The 20,102-nt window shown below is 39.5% G+C and overlaps 1 protein-coding gene across 6 annotated transcripts in view; it reads left to right on the top strand.

The window, feature by feature from the left end:
- Window positions 1-20,102, top strand: part of Psd3 (pleckstrin and Sec7 domain containing 3) — a 338,007-nt gene that overhangs the window by 150,489 nt on the left and 167,416 nt on the right. Inside the window, exon 1 of one of the 6 annotated variants that reach the window (XM_070016558.1) lies at window positions 2,378-2,427. The exons of the other annotated variants lie outside the window; for them this stretch is intronic. Coding sequence (XP_069872659.1) covers window positions 2,393-2,427 — 35 coding nt within the window. The 5' untranslated portion in view covers window positions 2,378-2,392. Of the gene's footprint in view, window positions 1-2,377; window positions 2,428-20,102 lie in introns of those variants that run through there. 6 annotated transcript variants of the gene reach the window in all.

Here is a 20,102-nt window from a genome sequence, read left to right as displayed (position 1 = left end):
TTGTTCCAGATCTCAACCCTGGAATGAGGTCATTTTCTTTATACTCCAAGTAAATGCTATGCAGACTTATTCTAGAATTGACTGTGCTGTTTTTATCCTAATTAAAATCTTCTGTAGCGAAGGAGTTCCCTAATAAGTTAGTGTTTTTGTGCTTCTAACTTTTGTGGTAATAAATTTTATTTTTCCCAGGAAAGCAGTCCATCCTATTTAAGGTGGAGTAGAGGTTGTGGTAAAAATTGCAAATAAATCCATTGTATTCTATTTTGATTTTTCTAGGTTCAGAATGGTTTTTTTTTTTTTTTTTTTGTCGGTCGTGGGGCTTGAACTCTGGGCCTGGGTGCTGTCCCTCAGCTCTTCAGCTCAAGGCGAGCGCTCTACCACTTGAGCTACAGCGCCACTTCCGGTTTTCTGGTGGTTTATTGGAGATAGGAGTCTCACGGTCTCTCCTGCCCGGGCTGGCTTTGAACCGCGATCCTCAGATCTCAGCCTCCTGAGTAGCTAGGATTACAGGCGTGAGCCACCAGCGCCCGGCCAGAATGTTTTTTGGGGAAATAATTTAATCTCCATGTTGTTTGGTTTGAAGGATACAGCAAATAGGAGTATGAACATGTTATATAGGTGGAGAATCATATTTAGTCAAGATTAAGTATAGTTCATATATATGGCCTTGAACTGAAGAGAGACAGAATGTTAATATCCCCTAGGAAGAGATCAATTTGTAAAAAAATTTACCCTCTTTGACATTCTCAAGGGACCAAGAAAGAAGTGCACTTCCTTTGCTTGCCTGCTTCTCTTCTTTTCATATTTAAAGAATAATAAGAACTTCCATTGTTTTCCCTGGGAAGATGCACCTCTTAGATAAATTATGGATAATTTATTTATGAGTTAAAGTAAATTAACAGTGGAAGTCTTCCCACAGTTGGAGTGTGACCATGGTAACTGTTAGATATCAGTCTCAATGAGCCAAACTGATGAGGCATGGGACTAAGGGATTAAGAGTGGTGTTTTTTTTTAAATTTAATTTTTCAGTAATGATTTTTGCCTGTATACTGTTGTGATTGTTTCCTGGCAATATTTCCTTGGGCAAACTCCTTCCAGTCCTTCCTAAAGTAGATAAAGAAATAAAACTTTCTTAGAATTTTTAGGAGGATCAGTTTGGCCAGTGTTTACAAAGGGCTAACTCAGAGCCAGGAACTAGTAAGTGCACAGTTAATGTCAGCCAGCACCTGCAACACATAACATAGCTCTGTTGTTATACCATGCCTTTTTATAATAGTCTCTATGGTCTAAAGCTCAGATCAGCAACAAGTGATAGCATTGCATGCTCCTTTTCTACCTGTCTTTACTTTGTACTTCTTTTTCTGTTCTTGGGTCAGGAGTGCTAACTAATGATGGAAATAATATTTTAGAGCGTCTGTTAGAAGAGGAGAAAAAAATAACAGAATACGGAGCTCTCTGTGTATCTTTTATGTTACTTTTATTATTAGAAAGGCGTAGGAAGTGAGAGAAATGGAGAAACTCAAACTCAGTGTGTGGCTCAGGTATGATGAGCTAACTCTTCATGCTACAACTTGTCTGTCTAGAGCAGTGACTTTTGATAATGGGTCTTTGTAACCTATTATCTTTTTTTTTAAATTGACAGCTATGGCAGAGACATTGTAGAAAAACCAATAGGGAAACTGAGTATCATCTTATAGAAGTTATGACAATAAGAAAATTTATAGGTCTGTGTTTAAGAAAAATCAATGCTTGACTTCACACTTTCTGGCAAAGAGAAAAATCTGAAGAAAGCTTCTATAACATTGGCCCTTTAGTTCATGCACTTAAATTCGTTTTGTTACTGTCCATATACTTGGATGGTCAAGATCTTTCTGACAGATAATGTGGTTCAGTGTAGGGAGAGTCTTTTGGAGATTTCCTAGTAATGGATGAGAGCCTCTATAGCCTCAAAGAAATTTGGCCATTTTGTTGTAAAGATACTGTACAGAGAGGTTGCAGTTAAAATTTGGCCATTTTTATCATATTCAAGTCACCCTGGCACAACTGGTTGATTCTTGCTGGGTTCAATCTAGAAAAGCCCCAGTAAAGCTCATCCACTCAGAGCCACTCCTCTTACCCAGCTCAAATAATGGCAGCATTTCCTCTTTTGCATTTCCACGCAATAGCCAGAGAGCCTGCCTCATGGCCAATCAGAGTGATACTTCTAGGCTAGTGATTCATGCATGTTTGTTCAAAATAACACTTTTTAAATAAGAAAGAACTCCCAATTATATCAGTGTGTGTGGGGGGGGGTATAAGTAGAGCTGCTTTTGTTAGCAGCTCAGAAGGGAAGATGCTCAGCTCCACTCTTTGGGCTTCTCCAGGTGTTGCTTTTTGTCTTCCCTAAGAATATATGACACATCTCTCCCCATGTGTGTATGCACATAGGTAAGTACATCAGCATGGCTTAGTATGAGAAACAGTCCACCTGTGTCCCAGATACCACCTGGTTTAGGCACGACTAGTTTTGGTTGTAAGTATGATTTTTTTTTCCCAGTGGAAGCCACAGGGTTTTCTTTACTTTCTATTCTTTTCTTAGATTCTTGTTTTAGCATGTCATTGACACACACGCGCGCGCGCGCACACACGCGCGCACACACACACACACACACACACACACACACACACACACACACACACACACACACACACACACACACACACACACACACACACACACACACACACACACACACACACACACACACCCTGAGTACTCACGTAATTAGCAGTAGGATCCTTAAAGACCTATGCAATAACTCTTTTCTCCAAAGCACGAGCCAGTAGTTTGTTCCCCCATGTAATAATGTAAATTATTATGTGGAGTTGCAGCATGTGGGAGGAGAGAAAAGTTTTTATAGAGTGATAGCTCTGCATTGTCTGTCTCTGTGAATGATGTGGGTGAGATAACCACAAAGAATTGCTAAGTAACTACCATGTCTGTCAGTCCACTGCCATTGGCTGTGTGGGAGGTGCAGTGTGCAGTGTGGAGTGGGGTTTGTGTCATCACTGTGTCATGGGAGCCCTGCCACCAAGCTCAAGTCTTGCTTTGTGTGATGAGTTAGGTTCCTACTTGAGTTCATTGTTGAGCTGGCTTTGGTGGGTAAGCGATTGGTAAGGGGGGGAGGGGTTTGCTCCAGAGATACTGGGCCTGTGGAAGCATCTGAGAAAACTTGTTTTCCACTAGGTGAGTAAATCTTGTTCCTCCTTACATTTGCAGAACTGTTCCTCCTTGCAATAGGCCTCCGCTGTGGCTGGCCAGAGCCTGCCACTCCCTTCTCTTTGCCTTAGCAGACTCCACTTTTACAAAGGAGGCTCTTCAATGCCTTTTGACAGTGCAGTTTTAAGGAGGAAAATCTTGCATATTATTTATGGTACTTTTCCTTTTTCATGCCTAAGAGAATATGTTCTTTTAAAACTATAGAAACATCCAGTTAAATTTATGTGTATAAATTCAATGGGGAGAGTATATTTTTGCCCTGGGTCTGGCATTTCTTCCCAATGCCAGAACGGATGGACGTTTAATCCTGGTGGTTTCACCAGGATACTTGCAAGTGGTATGTACTCCTGAGGTATGATCTATGAAGCTTTTGCAGTTTCCTGCCCATTAGGAGAGAGCCAAGCAAGTGTATAGGAAGTAGTGTATTGAGATGTAGTTCCTGTTTCAAAAGTTTCTCCCTTCTGCTTATTGGAAAGTTAGAATGCTCCGCCATGCTATTAAAAAGCTCATTTCCTCAGGCTTTTTTTTTTTTTTTTTTTTTTTTTTTTTAGTTTGTCAAATGTCCAGACTTGAGATTACTAAAAAAGAAAGCTTAGTTGCAAAGCCTTTTGGAAATGCAGTTAAATTGAGATAGTTTGTCATCCAGTGAGGCTTACTTTTCTTTTCTTTTTTTTGGGGGGGGGTCTGGTCGTAGGGCCTGAACTATGGGCCTGGGCCACAGCGCCACTTCCGGCTTTTTTCTTTTTGCTTATGTGGTGCTGAGGAATCGAACCCAGGGCCTCAGGCATGCAAGGCAAGCGCTCTACCACTGAGCCACCTTCCCAGCCCCCCTACTTTTCTTTTGTTGAATGTTGTTATTTTAGAAAAGTTGAACTTTGGTTGCATGTCTTCAAAAATGTTTCTTCAATTCCATCTGTTTGTGTGTGTGTGTGTGTGTGTGTGTGTGTGTGAATGTGTATGTGTGTGTTTAAAGGACAGAATGCATTTATTGAATAATGCTATTTACATTTACTAATCAGAAAACTGTTCTTGGAAAGCAGAAGAGATGAAGCGAGGGTGAGACTGTTTCCTTTCAAGGAAATCCATGTTCCTTATTGGCCAAACATGCTACTGCAGTGATGACCTTTACATACATTTTCATAATGTTTTTTGGTTACATCACGAATCAAAACGAATGCTTCAGTATTAGTGGCAGAAGGTTGTTTAGGAATTAGAAATCCTACTTAACGATGTGAGGTGAATTCTGGTGTGAACTAGGTCAGATGGCATTACATGATTTAGCTAAATTATTAACTAGTTAAACCATATGATTCATTGGGTAAGTGAGATAACTTAAGACCATTCATAATTATATTCTTTTCTAAGGAGAAAGAGTATCTGTGACTAAGAGTTAGATAGTCTTCTACCATTTCATTATGAGTGATTCTCTTCTTACCTGGGAGCTGGCTGCCTGATGTGTACAGCACAGTGTCTGGAAGGTAAAACTGGTTGTTGATCTGATTGAGGTAGTGTAGAAGCTTCCTTGCTCTTAAGGTGAAAAATTACTTGTAAGCCTCATAAGTGACCAGAGAGCTTTTACAGTTCAATCACCCATTTCATTTACTCTGCATTTATGATCTTTTGCGAGTTAGTGTTAAGCATCAACAACCAAACAGTTTGAATTAAAAACCTCTCCTATTTACTTATGAGAATTACAGAACAGAGAGGAGAAATATAATCAACCCATCTGGATATTTATTTAACTTATTCCTATTCCTCTTGAGTTGTGCATATGGGTATCAATGTTTATTTTGTCTGAGTAACATTTTAGATGACATTTACCTGGAGGCATTTCAGTAACCTGTAAAGAAATGGTGTCATAGAATGTATGTAACAAGGAGAAATGTTTACTACAGAGTAAACTCTCAGTGGAGAGTTGGCACCTAGACAAATGAATAACTGAGAGTTTGGTCATGGCTGGTTCAAGAGCTTTTCACATTTGATATGTATCTCTTACTTTCTGGATCTTGATGTTTTGCCAAAATATGGTGTACCGTCTTTGGATTTTTTTTTTTTTTTTTTTTGGTCTGGTTGTGGGGCCTGAACTCTGGGCTTGGGTGCTGTCACTCTTCAGCTCAAGGCTAGCGCTCTACCACTTGAGCCACAGTGCCACTTCCGGCTTTTTTCTGCTTATGTGGTGCTGAGGAATCGAACCCAGGGCCTCATGCATGCGAGGCAAGCGCTCTACCATTGAGCCAACTTCCCAGCCCTGTCTTTGGATTTTGAAGGTTACAGTATATGTGTTTTCTGGGTCACTGCTATTTGAGGATGAATTTCTTATTAGTGAGGATTAACTCTTTATCTCTGTCTTTTGGCCTTTATCCTGGATCCTTGGTTTGGATCTATAGTTAGAGCCTTACTATTAGAGAAGTCAGAGTAATAGAATTTGATTTAAACAATATAGACATGCATATTTTACAAAATTAAAAATTTTTTTATTGTGAAAAAAACTGTACAGAGGGGTTACAATTACATGGGCAAGATAATGAGTACATTTCTTACCAAGCATTGTAGCCTCCTCCTTTGTTTCCCCTCAAAATTAAAAATTTTTGATTTATAGAAAAAATTGAATTTGAACTTGATTTATAGAGCAAAAGGACTTTGATTTATAGAAGTGAAGTATACATTGAAAATAGTTTGGAAAATCCAAGGAAATAAACCTATCAGCCTATGGAAATTAGTATTGTTATCATTTAGCACATGCATTTCCAACATTTCTGAGTGTGTGTGCTTGAGTACTGACAGACAAAATCTGTATTAGTCTCATTCTATTAAATAAATGCATTGTTTACTTAAAGTAAGTGCTGCTAAGTGTAGTTCATGCAGTTTGTAGTATATAAAATAATTGTATGTGTTTGAATGTGTTTGACTTTAATACTTACATATTTATTCTCATATGTATTATAAAACTATTGTATATCAAACATGTTCACAGTTGCTTTGGAAGATCTGTAAATGTCAGGAGTCTTCATTCTCAGTTCCTGAGGAGGTGATTGTTCTAGGTCTTCAATATTGAACGTACCAGCAAATCTAGCAGGCTGTATTCAAAATATATGGAAAATATTTCAAAGTTATTAAACTTATACCACACTTGATGCCACTGTGCTCTAAATCCCCATAGATTATTACAGTTTGTCTTTTTGTATTTTGGCTTTTTTTTGAGATGAGGTCTCATTATATAGCTCATGACCTCAAATTTATGATCCTCCTACCCCAGCTTCCCAAATGATAGAACACAGGTATGTGCTACCATGTCTGCCTTTACAATGCCTATTGTTTTTAAATGAATAAATGCCCTACTTCAGTCTTTCTTAGTTTTTGGACTTCCTATCTTACCCAGAGCGAAAGCCAAAGTCTCTACCATGACCTGATAGTCCCCTCATGATCTACTCCTGTCTATACTCCATACTTCTGTATTATATCTCCCACTTTTCTTGCTGCTCTGCTTCAGTGCATTGGCACTACTGAGTGTACAAGAAGGCTTCCACCTTGGCTGTGTGGCCCTTTTCTTTTCTTTCTTCCTGGAATGCTCATACCATAGGTAGTTCATTGGTTAGTTCTCTTACTTTTGTGTTTTTAAAGGATCCTTTCTTGTTCCTTACTTGGCTACCTTCTTGAAAACTGGATCTCTTTTTCCTTTGAAGGCTTGTATTTCCTTCACTTATTTATTTTTAAATTTTTGCCATATCACTAACAGTTTACTTGTCATTTCTCTTTCTCTTATATGTAAGCACCATGAGGACAGGCATTTTTAAAAAAATGTTTTGCTTGCTGCTGAGTCTATAGCACCTAGAACATAATATGTAGTATAATTGTAAATAATGTAACATGTGTTGTATTTTGATGTATTTTATTAGCAACCTTTTTTTCTGGCTAGATAAGCAAAATGCTTTATAGCAAACATAGGCCAAATAAACACTAGAGAACCCATCCTGTCCCAGTTATTTTCTCAACTGGTTCATCTTGAAGCCTGGAATTTTGACTAGTTACACACTCTTACGGGTCAGTTTGAGAAAGTGTCTCCTATCCTCGCCTTAACATATTATATTTGTTAGCATATCACATCATGGATTGAGTGAGTCATTTGATTATTTTCTAATAATTGATTTTGACATATCTTACATTGAGTTGAGAAATGGAATAGAAAGTGTTTTTTTTTCATTTTTTAAACTTTATTTTCTTGTAGAGATGCTGTACAGAGAGGTGATAGTTACATCAGCGAGGTAATGAGTACTTTGATGGTGATGTGAGTAGGCGGCAGATGCTTCCCTCTCCTGTCATCGTTCACTCTTTAAGTTCTGTGCATCTCCTCATCTTTGTCCCATAAGCTTCAACTTCTTTTGCTTTTTCAGATACCTCTTTTTTTTTTCTTGCCTGGGGCAAGACATCCTGGTCTTCTATCCCTACATCAGTGCCATTTCTTCCAGGAAGGCCAATTTTCTTAGCTCAGTATGTGCCCCAAGGCATATTTCTAGTGCACCCTATATTCTCTAATTGGTTTTAAAATTTGCCTCTTCTGGCTGCCCAAGTTTAATGACAACCTACAGTGTTAGAGAGAATATATTACTCCTTGATAACGGTTATATCTGACAAATATAAGTAGTCACTCAATAAGTGTTTCCTTAATAAGTGAGGATGGAAATGGTGGATAGTGCTTGGCATGCTGTCAGTGAATGTGAGATTTTAGGGAGCCAACTTGGTCAGCTGAGGCAGGGAGAGAAGCCCAGTGAGGTGAGAAGGTGGTAGGAGCAGTCTGTGCTTGACCTGAAATATTGCAGTTTAACTTAGATCTGACCTGTGTCGAACTGTCTTCTGTTTACTGGAGTTGGGCACAGAGATTTGAGGGATTTGAAAGGCTGTTTCATGCATAGATGAACTCTGCAACCTTGGATGTGAAGAAAACAGAACACTATACTTTATGTTTTTTATCCTTTAATTTCTTTGCTCTTTGGGATTGCAGTAATGCATCTACTCAGCTTTTATAGCATCTAAAATGATAGGCTGGCTCATAAAGTTCAGGAACCCCACCTATAATAAACACCATGTTTAAAAATCTAGTAGGAAGAAAGACAGCAGGAGATGAAACAGGAGCATGGTGTATTAAAAGTTAGTATCTTGGTGCTGTTTTGTTGGCAGAAGAAAGGAAGGGTTGATTTTTTGAGCTTAGATGATACTAGTTTTAAAAATATTTTCATAAGTAAGTAAAAAATAGCTCAATTTTCTCAGGGTGCAGTGATTTTACCTCCTTACATTTCAGTTTTATTGCATTATTATATTCTGATTTGTATATTTTTGACATGCTAAGGGTGAGGGTAGGCAGGCACTCTACCCACCGAACCACGTTCCCAGCTTTTAATTCTTGTATTTTCAATGGTAAACTGTGAACTCAGAAGTGATAGGAATAGGAAGATGAAGCATACATTTTTTTTTGTAATATTTTCACATTTCCTTTATGTGTATTATGTCTTCTTGAGGAAAACTGTGGTGATTGTGCTGTGTGACTAATGAATTCTGGCAGGTGGGGTTATGTGTTGCTGCATATAAGTTCAGAGCAGTTGCAGTAGTACACAGGACTGAGATTTAATCCTTTCAGTTTATGGTTGAGAGACTGATAAGTGACTTGGTTGAGGGTACTCTTCAGCTTTACAACCAGATCTCTGAAACAGCTGCACTGTGTGTGCCTGTGACTTAGGTACTGAAACTGGGCTTTTAGACTCCAGGCCCAAATTCCAGGAGTCCTATATTAGGTTCAAACATTTGCTCCCATATGCCAAATAAAGAGAAATAGTGAAGGGCAGAGAAAGGATATTTATTCCATAGAAGCCATGGGAACATGTCAGTTCATTTGCAGCCATCTTGGGGATAAAGATATTGATTAGCCCAGGATTAAACAGGAAACTTAATGGAAGGGAATGAGGAAATTATGCATAGTGCAATTAGTTTCTGGTCATAGGTATGGCCTGGTGGACCATTAACTTAGTCTTTGACTCAGGGGGTCTGGCAGGTGGTCTGTAGCTTGTGACTGTTCTCTTCAAGATGCGTGTCTCAGGGATGGTTTATCTTTTGTCACAAGATGCTTAGTGGTGAATCTTGTTCTTCCTGGAGCCCAGATTGTGAAGTGACCACAGAAGGGAATGGCTCAGATTAAAGAATTCCCATCCAGAGAGGAAGGAGCGGGGCTGAGAGTCTGTCCAGCTTTTAGTTAATTCACAGGCTCAACAAAAGCAGCTTTTAAGTTGCCATTTACAGTAAGTACCACTCTTCCTGGTTCTACACATAAGCACACTGAGGCACAAAAGAATTAAAGTAACTTGTCTAGCTTTTCACAGCTAGCAAATGGCAGAGCTGGGATTTGGATCTATATGATCTTGGATACCAATATTCATCCCCTCCCCCCTACAAATCTTCATTTTTAACTGATAAGTTAAAAGTAGTTTCTGCTTTTTGCCTTGCTATCATCTAGAATTGTTTCACTGACTCTGTCCCCAGTAAATGGCTCCTGCAGTACTCCTTCCGTTCTTCCTTATGTACAAGTGGTCTCCTACTGGAGTCACATCCCCTGCCCTTCGGTTTGTGTTTTGTTTTTGAGACAAGGTCTTGCTGAATTTTGCCTATGCTGACCTTGAACTTGAGATCTTCTGTTTCCAAGTATTATAGATGTGTGCCACCAGGCTGAGCTTGTAGATGTTTCCTATACCTGAAAATAGTAGTAGCTTTTCCCACAGATATGATTTAAATAGGAAGAATCTGGTGTGTGATCAAGAAGCCCTAAGACAAGAAAAAGATTTCTTGCATGCCTGCGGGCTGTTGGGTAGGGGACTCCAGAGGACAGCTGGTCCTGGGAAGGGCAACGTTTTGGTTATGTTGTGACCCGTTGATGTCCTTTCTCAGTCATGCAGTTCTTTAGTTAACTCATTTCTGAAAGACAACTTTGATCTAAAAGTCAACAAATGAAATTAGTTGATAGTATAATTTGCCAAAATGTGCTTTGGTACTTACTAAAACATTTGGTTTTCTGACTCAAAGCACAGAAGATAATTTCTATTGCTACTCTTTTAAAAGATTTGTATTACACATCTGTTCTGCATCCCTCTGGGAAATACCAACATGGATGCTGAGGGACTTTGGTGTATAAAACTTGCTGTAAGGAAAGATTTGTTTTAGATATGGGCTATTAAGAGTTTATATTGGGAAGATCAAATAGAACTTGAACACATTTCAACAATAACACTTTCAGTTCAAAGAATACAACAAAGTCCCTGGAACTTGAGGATCACATGGGACCCAGATTTGGTGTCTCCAGAACTTCCTGTAGGGAAAATGGCTATGTTTTTCTGTCAGGCTGTCTGAATTGGTATACTGTCTTTAGTATTTTTTCTTGTCTTTTCTGTTGCTTTCTTTCTTCTTTTTTTTCCCGTCTTCATAAAATTTTCTTTCAGCTAGGATCTGGTGGCATGTTCCTATATTCTAGGAGGATTATCGTTCAAAGCCAGACTAGGCAGAAGATTGTGTGAGACTCCTTCTCCAGTTAATAAGCAAAATGTCAGACTGGAAGCATGACTGAAGTTCTACCTGTGAGCAAAAAGAAACACCATATACCAGAGCACAAGTCCCCATACTCATGGCTGGCATGAGCATGCATGGACCCCCTTCCCCAGCTTTCAAACATTTTTGAGCAATCTTTTCAATTATATCACATGTTATTTATTTCAGAATAGAATTAAAGAAGTGCCCTATTAAAGAGGATACATAGACAAATGAGTTTGAGAACTTACCTGTAGAAGTTCATGCACAGTGTGTGTGTGTGTGTGTGTGTGTGTGTGTGTGTGTGTGTGTGTGTGTGTGTGTGTGTGTGTGTGTGTGTGTGTGTGTGTGTGTGTGTGTGTGTGTGTGTGTGTGTGTGTGTGTGTGTGTCTTGGCCTTGTGTGTTCTCTGGCACACTGGGCTGAAGTGCTGGTCCTCTGACCAGGGTTCAGTTTGGCTCTTAAGTACTCAATACTAGTGGATTTCGCTTCTCTCTTTTAGGAATCTACATTTCAGTCAAGTCTTGAAAAAAAAAAATCTATTCTGGACTCTACTTCTTAATTAACTGCCCTTAACACTGCTCATTTCTTTGTAGCAGGAATTACAGTGTGTGCTGAGACATAGGTAGATAGCTTTCAAATCTGATACTCAATTCTCTCTTGTGTATGATCAACAATTCTGATAAGTAGAACCTTTAAAAGCATTTTAGGAGCAATAACTGTCTTCAGTGGCCAGCTTTAGTCTTTGTTGTAACCTTTCCAGGCAGGTAATATGATCTCTATTTACAGATGTAGAAACTGAGGCTGGAAGAAGAAACATAATTTGGAGTTAAATTTTTCTCTTCTCTAGCCATTTGACCTTCCCTTCTGTTTTATTTAAGGTCTGTGTTTTAATGAATTAAATTTTTTTTATTCTGGTCCTGGGACTTGAACTTAGGGTCTGGGTGCTGTCCTTGAGCTTTTGTGCTCAAAGCTAGCACTCTACCACTTGAGCCAGAGTTCCGCTTCTGACTTTGGTGGTTAATTGGAAATCAGAGTTTCATGGGCTTGAGCTTTTATGCTCAAGGCTAGCACTCTACCACTTTAGCCAGAGCTCCACTTCTGACTTTTTGGTGGGTAATTGGAAATCAGAGTTTCATGAGCTGACTTTGAACTATGGTCTTTTGGTCTCAGCCTCCTGAGAAGCTAGGATTACAGGGGTTAGCCATAGGTGCCTGGCAACAGTGAATTGTTTACTGTGGAAGGTGCTCCACGATTGAAGACTGACAGGCGTGGTTGGAATCCTCCATCCAGCTTTGCCTTTGTAACTTTGTGTCTTCTCCAAGTTTCCTCCATTAAATTTATTCTGCTTTCTAGGCATTCTTCCCAGAGGATTAGAAAAGATTTGTGAACATAGATGTGTGTGTGTGTGTGTGTGTGTGTGTGTGTTGAGTATAAAGTACCATCTGTAATTAATAGGGAATAAGAGTAGACAGCAGCATCTTCATTTGTGATAGCTTTCCCCAAGTCTTGGCAACTTTTAAATGATATTAATGGGGCTACCTCTGAAAGTATTTTGGTTGCTATGAAGTGACTACGGTGTGACAACACTGTGACAAGGTGCCAAAACGTCATTTCTTGGGTGACTTAGATCTGGGACACCACATTCCAGCCTGTGGAGGAGTTAGCATCTCCTGGGCTAGTCAGAGCCCCAGAGGTATAGGACTCTAGAGGGATGGGATTCCTGACACCTCAGTGGCTGAAGCTGAGGGGAATTCACACCTTTGTTATGGCCACCTCTTGGCTTGTTTATTCTTCTTTTTAAGTGGCGGGGCAAGCTCTTTTGGATGAACTGGTGAGAATTGATTTGCAAAATATTTAGGTTTTACTTTACCAGTCCCACGTGTATCCGATAATAGCAATTTAGAATATGAAACCGAGACTATCTCGATTTGACTATAGTTGAAGGAGACATTAAAAAAGGAATTTTCAGTTTGGTGCCAAAGTGAATCCTGTGTCCTCCCGACTCCGAGAGAAGGAACACAGTCGTCAAGTGCAAGTCCTGGGCTGGTAGGTTTATGTTGCTTTTGAGTATTTGTCTAGCTATTGGCATAGGCAGTTTTGTTTTCTTTTTTTTCCCTACTCTTCCCTCATTTCCTTTCTTCTTTCTTTATACAACCAGAATGATAATACTTATATAATTCCTAAATAAAATTGAACAATTAAGCTTTAGTAAAAACTTCCCAGAACTGAGTGGATTGTCTTGTCCCTTCCATTGAGCACAGAGAATCCATGTTAGGATGGGAGTTCTATGAAGGAGGACCCAGGAGAAGGATGGTTAAAGAAATGTTCTGTGCTTTGTTTTTGATTAAAGTTGGGATATACTAATACACCAACGAGGTCAGAAGATTATCATGAGCTGCACACAGACATGTCTGTACGCTCTCCAGAGGTCACACAGTGGGATTGTAAGTGGGCTTTGGGGTCTATCTCTGATATGTAGTTTCTTGCAGCAGATATGGATTTGTTAAGTGGCTCAGGGTGGACACCTTGTAGTATTTAGGTCAGGAAACAGAGACTGTCACTAAGGAGAGACTAGTGCAAGGAGAGACAGTTTCACCTAGGACTTTCCAGCCAGGTTACTGATGTGACCACTGTGCAGGAGGCGTTTGATGGAGTTTTCTAGCAGAAGTACAGTTTTCTCTTAGGAGTGTGTTTTCCAGCTGGGGGTGGTGCGACTGCATTAGATATGCACCAAGAGACTGGCGTGTAATACTACTGCAGAATCACGCAGGTTTGTCCTTCCCTCACATGATGCTATAGCTTTGAGGAACTCAAAGGGAAGGGGACAGGTACTATATGGGGATCTGCATGAGACTCTTCTTTGTGTTTTTAACTCTTCTTTGTGTTTTTGTGAGTCTAGTTGTGTAGCCCAGTGTAGGTTTGAACCCACTATGTAGTCCTGGGTAGTCACAACGTGCTATCCTTCTACCTCAGCCTCTTAAGTGCTGGGATTACAAGTGTCTTCTGCCATACTCAACTATAAAACTTTCAGTAAGTTAAATCTGTATCTGTATATGACCAGATCATCTCCGTTTGTTTGCTTTTCTTCTCCTGAGTGAAATGGGCTCTCGTCTAGGGCTAATTTTGGATTCAGGTCACCTAAGACATTCCTGGGGCCCCTCATGAACATTTCTGTGATACAGAAAGCAGCTGAGTGTACACATCTCATATCTGAAGTTTGCATATTTCACAAAGAATAGAGTGGAAGTAGATAGTGTATACGTGGAAACAAACCTTTTATCAAGGTTCTTAAAATAAAATTTTTCTTTTGGAGGACTATTAAGTCTTAATCTAATGTCTTTACTAGGAATTCTACTAGGGATCATGACTACAGTTTGGGGTTTGCAAGGTAAAGTAAACTAGCTAGTTGTGGTGGCACTTGGCTCTAATCCCAGAGCTCAGGAGGCCAAGGCAGGAGGATAAGGATTTGAGGCCAGCTTAGGCTGTATAGCAAGATGCTGTCTAAGCCCCCTTCCAAGCCCTTCTCTCTTTAAAATCTTGAACTGGTGTTACTTAGCATTCTCAGTTTTTATAGTTTAGAGATCACCTTGTAGGAGATTTCATTTCATTTCATTTCATTTTCTGTTGTTTTGTTTTGTTCTGGTTATCGTCCTCAAAATACAAAGTTTTGAAGCGATGAGCTACGTTATTGAAAAAGAAATAATTATTTGAAAATGCTATATCTTACTGCTCTGGAATTTGAACTTTATTGTTGCTGGTGGTGCTGTGAGTATATATGAGAGAGAGAGGGAGGAGGTGTGAGAGGGGAGAGAGCGAAAGAGAGGAGGGAGGGGAAAAGGAGGGAGGAGGGGGCAGTAAAGGAGGATCAAAACTATGGACTTAAAATGATACTTTTTTTTTCAATTTTTTTATTGTGATTAAGTGGTTACATAATTCCCCTAATTTCTCAGTATTGTGGGATAGTGAAACTTAGTTAAAGTCACAAACACATTCTAACTTTCATGGGGCAAATTGTCTATCATGGTCTATAACATTTATGAGTTCTATGAGCTTTGCGATAGTTATTTCTTCCACATTGGGTGATGTGTACATTTCTTTTGTTTTGCATAGCATCAGCTGTTCCCTCTTTCCCACTTGTTCCCTCCCTCCCATCGCTGCCATTGAGTTGCTTAGTTCATTTTGGTGCAGCTGATGGGTCCTGCTGTTGTATGTTTTCCCGATTCCCTCTAGTTCTTTGTCATCCTCCTGGTTTCCCTCTGGTGTGCACATACACACCATACATGTGATCAGCAGCATGGGGTTATTTAGTAGTGATTCGACCAGATGAGTGGAAGTCCTTTGTTTCTTAAGTCCTGTCAATTTTGTCGTATCACCTAACATTTTGGATTTAGCATCCACTTATCAGGGAGTCCATGTACCGTTTGTCTCTTTGCACTTGGCTTACCTCACTCAACATGATTTCTTCTAGCTCCATCCATTTCCCTGCAAATGCCATTATTTTGTCGTTTCTAATGGCTGCATAATATTCCATTGTATATAGATACCACAATTTTTGGATCCATTCATCTGTGGTGGGACATCTGGGTTGTTTCCATATCCTGGCTATCGTGAACAGTGCTGCAATAAACATGGAGGTGCATGTGTCCTTGTATATTGGTTTCTGTTGTTCAGGGTATATGCCTAGAAGTGGTATGACTGGGTCATAAGGGAGGTCAATCTTTAGCTTTCTGAGGACCCTCCAGACTGCTTTCCAAAGTGGTTAAGTGATACAGTTTTTAAACAATATCTGCAGCAGTGTTTTAATAAGAATATTCTCCATTCCCATAGAAACTGTTAAAGAATGAGAAAAATAAGAAAGCACTGAGAGTTTTCACTTCACTCACCAGTCTTGGACCCCACTGCATGGGGCCTCTTCATCCCTTCCTGGCCTGCCCTGCCTCTGATGCCTGTTAAATTATACTAGGATCTGATCAGCCAGATTCAAATCCCAACAGGAGAGAATGATGTCTAAGGAGCATTTCAGGAAAGTTAATCAAGTGCAGATGGCTCACTCTGCTTTCTTACTTATGAGTATTGGGGTTCACTGATCCCCCTGTGCAGAGATGCTCCTACAAGTAATGGACATAGAAATACTTTTAAGTCATTTCTTCCTGACTCACTTGTCAAACTGGACGTATAGTAACAGTCTCTTTGCAAAATACTCATTTTAAATTATTGTGATGCAGTTTTATTAAAGTCTACTGGATAGTATTACAGATGCCACATGCTTATCTACAAGTTGGCTCAGAAGATTTGCATCTTAGAATGGGAAGAACAAAGTCCCAAACACAAAAGTAAGAACACGTATTACTTGGGTTGTACTATCAGCAAAGGAAGTCTCCTTATTAGGGTGAAGTGCTTTATTGCAGATCTGCCTCAGAGGCAAACACAGACTTTTGTACTAACTGGACATTTGGTCAGACTCTGAACAGCTGCCTTGCGCATTGGTGCCCTCTTCTGGAATTCTGAGTGCAGGACTGAGGAAAACGAGAAAATTTAAAAGTTGTCCTGGAACAGGAGGCAGAGGAGCTCTGTGTGACAATTGTGAAACTTCCTTCCTGGTAAAGCTGCATTTTGGCCTCTTTTTGAACAGAGAAATAGCTATTAGAGCTCTGATAGACTTTTTCTTTCTCTCATGAAGTTCTTTAAATCATAAGACAGAGTCTCTTCTAGGAAACACATTTTATGTTAACAAAAATTGGCTTGCAACAATTATTCTTATAAAATCAAGTACTCATTATTACTGAATGTCAACTGACATTTAGGTAGTGGTTTATATTTAATAATTCTGCCAGGTACATTATTTTACACCATCTTCAAACTTTGGTTGTAATGAGATTCAAACTCAGGATGTCCTGCATACTCAGGAAAGCACTCCACCCCCTAAACCCTGCCTCCAGCTCTTTATGCTTCAGTGGTTTTTATTTTTCCAGGGAGGATCTTGGTTTTTGTAAGGTCAGTCTGGGCCTCGATCCTCCTACTTAAACATCCTGTAGCTGGGATGACAGGTGCTTGTGACCATACCCACTGTCTTCTGTTGAGGTGTATTCTTGTTAACTTTTTGCCTGGGCTGGCCATGGACCGAACCTGGAACCACACCCATTGCCACCACCCCATCTACTTCCACCCTGGAGTACTGCATTACCACATAGCTGCCCTCCTACAGTCTGTTGTTCTAGAACAACCAAAGGGTTTCCCTTTAAGAATATAAATTAAATCTCACAACCTTTCAATATGAATTGCTTTACTCAAAATTGAAACAAAAGTCACCTTGATGGTCCACACTCCCTTGAAGCACAAAGTGGTTTCCAAATTGTGGAGATACTGTAGGGCTTTGCTGTGGACTCACAAGGGGCCTGCTGAACATCTGCATCTGAAACAACTGTACATAACACCTATCAAAACCATGCATTGCTTAATGAAGAGATATGTTCTGAGAAATGCATGTTAGATTTTGTTGTTGGGTGAACGCTTATATGTATGCTTATATACACCACGATGGCAGGTCCCACCTTATACTTCCTGGTATGTTATATACCACTGTCAGTGCAGTCTGTTGTTGACTCATTCAGTTTGCAGCATGATACTGTTCCTTACAGTTTCAGCATTAGATCGTATCATATTCCTTCTGGCGACATAATTTTATGAAGAAAGACTTTTACCAGTTGCTGTGATCAGAGATTAACTGGTAAGAGCAAATGAATGACGGCAGTTTAGTCTAACACAGTGTTTGAGAAGTTATATAGTCCTCAACATGCATGCATTTCATTAGTAATTGTGGTTATTTAATATTGAATAAGATAATTTTTTTGCAAGCTGTGTGTTTTTTAAATGGTTATGTTAAGTCCAAGCGAGTCAACAAGTCAAGTATTTATATATTATTCTGTGTGTGTGTGTGTGTGCGCGCGCGCGCACACGTGCGCTTGCGCATACGCGCGCCTGTGCTTGCCAGTCCTGGGGCTTGAACTCGAGGCCTGGCTCTGAGTTTCCTTGGCTGTCTTAACTTGAGCCACAGCTGCACTTCCAGTTTTCAGTGATTAATTGGAGTCTCGTAGGCTTTCCTGCCCAGACTGGCTATGAATTTTGATCCTCAGATCTCAGCTTTCTGAGTAGGTAGGATTATAGGTATGAGCCACGGACACCAGGGTTAGATACTATTTTGTAAATAAACAAGTTTTTGGTATTTCTTTTTGGCCTAGAGTCATGAATCATTTTTACACGAAGGCTATGTGAATAGAAAAGATTTTGGAGCTTTCACCCTGCATAGTAGCCTTTCCTTGAACCTCGTTGCCTTCTGAACTGTCTCTCCTCTCATTCATCCAGCTTTTCATTGCTTATTCTGTATTTCTCATATTTTCTAATATTTTCATGACTAGCTTTCAGGTTTTGCTTAAATGTTCTCTTTTCAATGAATCTGTCCATGACCATTTTATATAAAAATACAGCCACCTTCATCTCCAAACTGGGATTTCTGATCTCTCTATTTTGTATTTTGTATCTGTATAGCAGATATTGCCTTCTGACCTATACATTTACTATTTTTTAATTACAGAAGTATCCCAAGTACCTAAAACATCTGACACATCATAGGGAATTTGATAAATATTTGTTGAATGAGTAAAAACATAACACTATACCAGAAAATGACTAGCAGTAGCTAGGATACAGAGACTTGGATACTGGAGATCGACTCTTCACATGTCCGACTCTTTGCATCGTAACACTATCTAATAATAAGACTTCTGAGACAATCCCAGATGAACACTTAGCCCAGGGGTCAGCACACAGTCAGTGCTGAACTAGTGTTAGGTGCTCCCAGGTAAACGACACCATCAGAAGTGCTGTGGCTCTTCTAAGACATTTCTTTCAGGATTAGATGCCGTGTTGCTTTGCAATGCCTGGAAAATAAGGCATGGATAATGATGCCTGACAGGGTTTCCTTTCCTTCCTTAGAGACATGTTATGCTTCAGGGTTGTATTAACATCTCACAGTGCACTCAGTTCCCTTTTTAACTGTTTCCATTCCATCTGTGAAAATTGAACATGTATGGCTTTCTCTGTGGTTGGCTTCAGGGTTCTGTGTATTTTCAACATGAGACTCAACAAAGTGGTCAGATTTGCTCCCACTGTAGCTGAAGTCATTAAATACTCTTTGGTATTTTGAATCTGGGTGCTCATTATAAGACAGGGTGGGGAGAACTTTGGTATCTTAACTTAGTATTATTACCACAGTTAAATAAAAAAAACTATTTTTTTGTTAAGTGTGTGTTCAAAGTAAATAGTAGCCAAGACAATACATCTCCTCCTACCCCTTCCCCTACCACTGATGTCAGTGTATCCAGAACTTTCTAGGATTGGCCTGGAGAAGCTGGACATGGCTGATTGCCCCAGGTCTTGCAATCTCTGAGTAACTTCAACCCTGTCTTTAGTGCAGATACAAAGTGGAATTGAAGGCAGTGGCAGATGTGAGGACCGGAAAACTTTAAAAGGCCATGTTGTAATAAAGACACACTCATCTCACGTGCTCTGAAGATACTGCAGGACTAAGGTTGCTGTTTGATTCAGAGAAAAGCTGTTACTTTACCAGGGTTTTACGGGATTTCTGAGTTTGCACTTGGTGGTGGCTGTGGGATGATAAGAGAGGCAAAGAGAGCAACATGCAAGAGCAACATGTGTACACAGCATATACTTCTGTCTGGCATAAGAGATATGGTAGAGGATCTATCTGGTGCTTCCTAGCGTGGGCTTTGATGGCATATCCCAGAATGTGGGTTTCATCTGAGTAGGAGGTTAGTAAATTAGGCATATTATCACATCTGTAGTACAGTAGAGAGGCTGGAAAGAAAGATGAAGCTACTTAGAAAAGAGGGATTTCTTTTTGTACTTAAAGGATATTAGAAAAAAAAAGGTTGATCAGAGGCACCTAAAAGCTATAGAAAAATAATAGAACTATGGAAAAATCAGGTGAAGCATGATTTTGAAAGTTGCCAAGGAATAACATTATTGAAATTATTTGTTTAGAACAAAAATTTCACGAGGTAAGGTTACCAGATAAAATATATAATACCTAGTTAAAATTGAATTTCAGATAAACAATGAATAAACTTTAGTATAAATATGTTCTATACACTATTTGGTAGATGTACTTATACTAGACAGTATTTTTTAATCAAATTGAGATGCTTGGGTGTTCTATTTTTATTTGGAAGATCTGATAATCTGACATGATAAAAGATGAT

This window comes from Dipodomys merriami, unplaced genomic scaffold (genome assembly GCF_024711535.1).
Source record: "Dipodomys merriami isolate MVZ:Mamm:240054 unplaced genomic scaffold, mDipMer1.0.p SCAF_12, whole genome shotgun sequence".
Lineage (NCBI taxonomy): Eukaryota > Metazoa > Chordata > Mammalia > Rodentia > Heteromyidae > Dipodomys > Dipodomys merriami.
This window is presented reverse-complemented; position numbering and strand designations above follow the sequence as displayed.